The following is a 6,729-nucleotide window of genomic DNA, read 5'->3' as shown; positions in this document are numbered from 1 at the left end:
GATATCGGCGTCTAACCGATAGGGCAGCGCCGCGTCGAAAACATTCTCTCGCAAAATCCGATAAAAAAAAAAAAAAAAAGAAAAAAGAGACGAAGTGAAACAACACACAGGACGGAAAGCAGGGCGATGCACACACGTATATTATAGCTCACGGTGGCGCCTCCAAAGGCATTTCTCGAGGTCGCAACGCTCCGCCGGGGTCGACCTGATGAATGGAAACGTCGGTATTATTGTGTTTACACGCGGGACACACGGGTGCCTCTCTCGCCACACTTGGCGTGGAAACATTCCATTCATAAAGCGTTCCGCGCGTTCCTCTCACCGTCGCACATACGCGCGCGCGCAAACATTTACAGGTGCGCACACGGACACACGGACCAGGGAAGGGTATACGACCCTCTGCCTACCGCGTGCACGGGGGGTTGACACCAGTGACGTATTCAGAATTTCGTTGCCGCGCCACCGAGGGGTGGTGAATCCGCGCCGAGATAACGCGGAGATTCTCTCAGCTCGTAATAATACTTGTCTCTACCCCTCGCACGAAAATAATTCCTCGCGTAATGGAGCGAGAGATTCTCGCGCGCCGAGATTTTCGCACGTCTTCTCGTCTGCATCCAATGACGAGGAAGTTCGATTTAATGTTAATCGTTTGCATAATTTGTTCGCGTGTTCGTTGCGATCGTTCTCTGTTACAGCTTCGATAAAAAATCTATATAATTTTAAATCTAGCCGCATCGCTCGTTTCTCTTTCTGTTTTTTTTTTTTTTCAAATATAACAAGAATAACAATTGTATACACATATGAGAAAAAACTTGATTTTCAATAATAGAAATTACATTTATTTTCTGTTGATCTTTTTTAATGTTTTTGTTGTATATTTTTATAATGTAATTCTAATTGCATAAAATTCTTTTTTTAATCGTCAGAGTCATCTCTCAAGAAGAAGAGGTCAAGAGGAAACGGGATGGAAAGGCGTGAAATTCCCGCGGGGTGACGAAGGCAGGCACGACATCCCCACGTTATTCGTAACACATCGCGGTAATTTATAACGACAGGTGTTTCTGGTCTGCCTTTCCAGTCCCCCTCGCCTACTTCGACCGAGAAAGGGCGTCAACCAAACCGCCGCCAGCCCCCGCCTGGTGATGGCAGCAAAGGAATGCTCTTTTTCGTCGCGTGCCTCTCAAGGTCCTTTAAACTGGACAGCCACGTGCGATTTGCCTTTTTTTCGCACCGCGTCGGAGAACATTGACACCGAAGAGGACGCAAAAATAAAATATCTCGTTTCGTTCTATTCGCACTTACGAAAGTCGATAAATTAAAATCTTTTGTGTTCTGCAATTTTCATAGATCCGAATAATTGCGCCCGTTCTAAAATACATTCATTTAACGCGATGTATAATTCATAGTTTCAACATTTATGAAATGTAGTTTAAAATTAAACACATTCGATATATTTAAAATTTTAATTGACGGCATATTAAATATCGAAAGATCCCTTCAATGTTTTACACATTAATGGAACGCACTCGGAATATTCAAAAAATCCAATGTTTCAAATATTCATCGAGTGCGAAGTCCGAAAATTCAAAGAACCGCCCCTCTTCCTTCGGTTATTCATCCAATCTGAATGTAATTTGGATCCGTCGGAATTCGCCGCTACTAGACGCAGAATTTCCGGACTGAGAGAACTCGGAGAGAGAGAGATAGATAGATAGATAGATGCTTTATTTCTAGAGCGCCCCGGGACAAAATCCCCTCAGGCGCTGCTTAACAACAAATTACAAGAGAAAGATGCAAAGAATTTTAAACAGTAACGACAATATTAAAAAAGTGAGTATAAAATTAATATATATGAATATAAATAAACATAGAATATAAACTATGAAAATATAATATGAACAACAATAATTTGAAAAAAAAGAAAAATTAAAGATAACAAAGATCAAGAGTAGAAAATGTAAGAAATATAAACAAGAGTAATTAACCAATTAACTGACATTCAGATGAGATCAGAAAATCATAAAATTTTTGTCTGAAGTTGTCAAATAAATTCGTATTACGGATGTCCACCGGAATGCTATTCCAAAGGTCGACCGACACACATCTAAAAGACCGTCTAAAGAACTCAGTACGAGTAGAGAGAGAGAGAGAGAGAGATAGTTAGTTTATAACGTTCTATCAGTCTCCACATCTGCAAGCCAATTAAAGCGCGCGTCGTATGATGTTCGTAATATCAGCTTAAGACGGGAGAGGTTGCGCGGAGCAAAACTGGAAGCTCGTCGTTGTGCCACGACGACGATTCTCCCGTGTTTACATCGTGCCAGCTGATATGAATGGACTAGTAGCGCGCGGTGGCGGCAGCAGCGGCGACGGGACGTGCATGTATTTGTGCATTCGGTCATGACGACTTTCTGTATAAATTGAAACTTCTCGAGGGTGCTTCGTCGTCGACGTCGGGGAGAGAGAACATTGGGGTGGGAGAGGAACACGAGAGATGGATCGCGCGAGCGAGGACGAGGGACGACGAGAGAGAAAGAAAGAGAGAGAAAACGGATGTGAGAAGCGCGAGGAGAGATATAAAGGAGTAGGAGAGATATTGAGAGAGAGAGAGAAAGAGAGAGAGAGAGAAAGAGAAAGAGAGAGAGGTAGATCAAGAGAAGGGTAGAAAGCCGCGAAGCTGGGTCAGTTCTGTTTAGTAAGAGCCAAGCTCCAATTCCGCTTGGATCTGTCATCGTGCCCTTTGCGTTTCTCCCAAATCCTTTAAATGGCCACAAGAAATGTCTTGCAAATAAAACGAAACGGAAAAACTCATGGGAGGGAGAGATGCTCGAAATGCTACGAATCTCGATGTTTTTAGAACGTGACCAGGATCTATCTTCAAGGGTGTTGAAATCGAGAGCGACAAGATCGCAGAGCGCGATGTTATATCATCATAAGTTTAATTATTTCGTGACATTTCTTCATTAAAGAGCCCTAATAAAAGCCCGCGCGTCCGCGCGCTAAAATGCATTCGTTTCAATTAATAATGTATTTCGGCGGCAGCTACGTATCTCTTTTCCAGCCACGCGACTGTCAAATATATCATTCTAATACTCTCGACATAATTAAGAGAATTATAATGTACAAAGGAATTATTTTATTCCGTGTCAAAAAAAAACTCATACGTTAATTCTGTTTACCCAGAAATACACCGCAAAAAGCCGCGAATTTCCGGATGTTGTGTTTTAGTTCACAGTAATGACCAAACTGATTAGAAAATATTTATGTTATGCAAAATTTCTCAAAACGCGCGTCTTTCTCTCTCTTTCTGTCTCTCTCCGTCTGTGCAAAGTTATATATTAAAATTTCGAGTTCGTTTCGTAGGGAAACACGGATGATCCACGTGAAACGGTGAGAGCAATTCGTAGTAGTCCTTATGTGTGTGCGCTTTTCCTTTGCCGCGATCGAGGAAAATGCTCCGACCGAGAAAAAAAATGCGAGTGAAGCGGAGGAGAGATTGATTGATTGATTGATTAGAGCTATATTTTTAAGGCGCTCTGGGTAAAAACCCCTCAAGCGCAGAAGACATACATAATACGAAAAATATTACAAAAGAAAATAAAATAAAGTACATTAATGAAAATACATAAAATAAAATAAAATAAAGATAACAAAAATAAAAATAAAATGAAAATAAAAATAAAAATATAAATGAAAAATAATAAGTGAAAATAAAAACTTTGACAGATTAACAAAAAGCGAAATAATGATGATGAAAAGCATACAACATCATAACTTACAGGAGACAGTTACATTAAAAGAGATCAANAATTGATATANATATAGCATTCATACAGCATAAATTTAAGTCAGACANTATTAGCCATTTTNTAGCAAATAATTATAATATCTGATCTTGAATGCATGAAACTGGGCTCTGCGGATTTCAGCCGGTATCTTATTCCAGACATCCACACATACACATCTGAAAGAACGTCGGAATATTTCAGTACGACACTGCGGAAGCAATAAGCAATCAGGTAGTGACCTGGTATCTCTCATACAGTCTCTCTTGAAGGTAAACTGGTCAAAAAGCATCTGAGGTCTATGCGTTTCAAGTAATTTGTATACTAAACAACCAAGGAAGTAAGCTCTTCTAGGTTTTATTTTGAGCCAGTTAAGTTTTTCAAAGTAAGGCGTAATGTGCTCGTGCCACTTTACTTGATAAATAAATCTTATGCACGTGTTGAGACTTCTCTGAAGCCGTAGATTGCCTTCGAATGTGATATCCGTAAATAGTGCACAACAATAATCAAAGAATGGCACGAGCAGCGCAGAAACCAATTTAGTNCGAAGTGCAGTTGAAAAGAGATTCTTATGTGTCTTCAGACGATGTAGGGACGCATTGACCCTAGAGACGACATAATCTATCTGTGCATCCCACGATAGTGTACTTGAAAGCCTAACTCCTAGATATATAACCGACTCCTTGAACGGTATGCTTTCACCGCAGACAACAATCTGATTTATATAGCCNAAATCTAGATTCTTGATATATCTTCTAGTTCCAAAAATGATAGCCGTGGTCTTTCCAGNGTTTAGAGCAAGTTTATTTTCCGTTGCCCAGTTTACAATGTTGCATATGTCATTATTAATTTTAAAAATAGCCTCATTTATGCAGTTCGGTTTGGTGTGCAAGTAAATCATGAGATCATCAGCATAATAGTTATATTTACAATGTTGCAGTATTCTGCAAAAGTCCGATACATAAATGATATANAGTAAAGGACCCAAAACTGAACCCTGTGGCACTCCTCTCAAGACAGGTAACTCGGCAGAGAGCACCTGATCACTCGAATCCCGTACAATCTGCGCTCTACCAAAGAGATATGAGCAGAGCAGTCGCAGTGCTGAGCTTGAAAAATTAATATCTCTCAGTTTGCCAATCAGTATACGATGATCCACACAGTCGAATGCTTTCGAAAAATCGAAAAACACTGACACCGTTACCTCGCGTTGATCCGAGAGAGAGAGAGGCCACGGCGAACATGGCGTGGATGACTTGGCGGGCGGTGCACACGAGAGCAATCTGCACCACCACAATCACGGGTCTCGACCGCGTCGTCTCCGTTCTCGTTTCCGCCGAGAGAAAACGCACGTTCGCGGTTTGCGCTCTTGGTCAGTAGGTAGTGCGCTCGTAAGAGACGAATCCGCATTCCGTCTTCTTCCATCGCCGCGAATTAAAGTGGCTAGGTTTTCCCAGAAGACGAAAAAAAAAAAACGAGGCTCTAACATTTTCGAAAATACTGCGCTATCGTGGACAGACGAAAATTTCACATGCACTTTGCTCGTATCTCCGCCATCGCGCAATCTCTTTGTAAATTGTAAAGAGAATGATCAATCTCGTGTTTCTTAGAATTAAATATATATATATAGAGTTAGATAATAAATATAGAGTTCTATAAAAGAATCATCTCCGCATATATTTTAAATATGCGCAGTAAATAATAAATATCCCAGAAAGAGTAATCAGGGTTAAAAAAAAAGACATATTTTATCTCTCCCCCCCAAAAAAATACCCAAACTGTATACTTTTTTTATTTCTGACCCGTTCAATCTTTCATTTCGCACTTTTTTCTCATTCCCACGTGGCCAAATTGTCACATATTCGAGACTGTGTGTCACACAAAAACGATAAAGACAATAATACAACGGATATTTCTTTTTAAAGTAGTCTTGAACTCTTATGACTTATGTATACTTACGTTTAATTTTTCAAGAACCATCTAATTTGAAAAGATCGTTGTCCGATAAAAATAGACGTTGTGCTTTTTTGGCGATAAGACGATATTGGAATTAATTACTTGTGCCATACGCTGTGTTCCAATAATAATCTAAATAGATTGTCTTCGTGATCGTCTAGCGCGATCGAAATAAACGATTATTACGTTGGCCAGTCGAGGCGACCACGCGATGATTAATTTCAATTAACTCTGGACGCTGCAAAAATTTCGTCGAACGCTGTTCTTTCTATTCAGCTGGTCATCGTTAAAAAGAGCTACGATTGGTCAGGATTCCGTATATAACAGCGTATCTATATACATATATATATGTGTGTGTGTATATATATATATATATACACATACATATACATATGTATACGTATATATGTATATATACATACGTATATGTACTATACAAACACACAGGCGCGTACACACGTCCTATGTACACGTGCAATTTACTTCAGGATATTCGTACATATAGTTTTGCACGTATATACATAAGCACGTATATAAGCGAGAGAGGCGTTTGTTGAACCGTGCAAATCTTCTGCTCTCTCGCTGCACCAACACGAGCACAAGGGTTGCTCACGCGCACATCATCCCTCTTCTCTCTCCCTTTCTCTCTTTCTTTCTCTCTCTCTCTCTCTCTCTCTCTCTCTCTCTCTCTCTTGTGTATCTCGGCGTGTGCAGCTCTTCGTCTCTTGCCCATTAGCGAGCGCTCTTACGTAACCTCTCGCGAACTATTCGCGCTAGCTCTGCCGAACCGCGTATTTTCCTGTCTTTCTCGCGCGCGTACACATAGAGAGACACGCAAACAAACACGCGTATCTCCTCCGGACTTAACGACGGGACTTAGGCGCGTCTTAGGCTGCGGTCCGTTTCATGCTTAAGCGCACATTTATCTATAGTATACGTGACATATACTACAGATAAATGCGCGATTAAGCATGAAACGGACCGCAGC

The 6,729-nt window shown here is 40.6% G+C and overlaps 1 protein-coding gene across 7 annotated transcripts in view; it reads right to left on the bottom strand.

Annotated features, from left to right (window-relative positions):
• Positions 1 to 6,729, bottom strand: part of LOC109858126 — a 154,989-nt gene that overhangs the window by 14,386 nt on the left and 133,874 nt on the right. The window contains exon 1 of one of the 7 annotated variants that reach the window (XM_020435080.1): positions 5,745 to 5,835. The exons of the other annotated variants lie outside the window; for them this stretch is intronic. Within the exon in view, the coding sequence (XP_020290669.1) occupies positions 5,745 to 5,765 (21 nt within the window). The 5' untranslated portion in view covers positions 5,766 to 5,835. Of the gene's footprint in view, positions 1 to 5,744; positions 5,836 to 6,729 lie in introns of those variants that run through there. 7 annotated transcript variants of the gene reach the window in all.

Source organism: Pseudomyrmex gracilis, unplaced genomic scaffold (genome assembly GCF_002006095.1).
Source record: "Pseudomyrmex gracilis isolate BER0280 unplaced genomic scaffold, ASM200609v1 scaffold_189, whole genome shotgun sequence".
Taxonomy (NCBI): domain Eukaryota; kingdom Metazoa; phylum Arthropoda; class Insecta; order Hymenoptera; family Formicidae; genus Pseudomyrmex; species Pseudomyrmex gracilis.
Note: the sequence above shows the minus strand (reverse complement) of the source record. Positions and strands in the feature narration are given on the sequence as shown.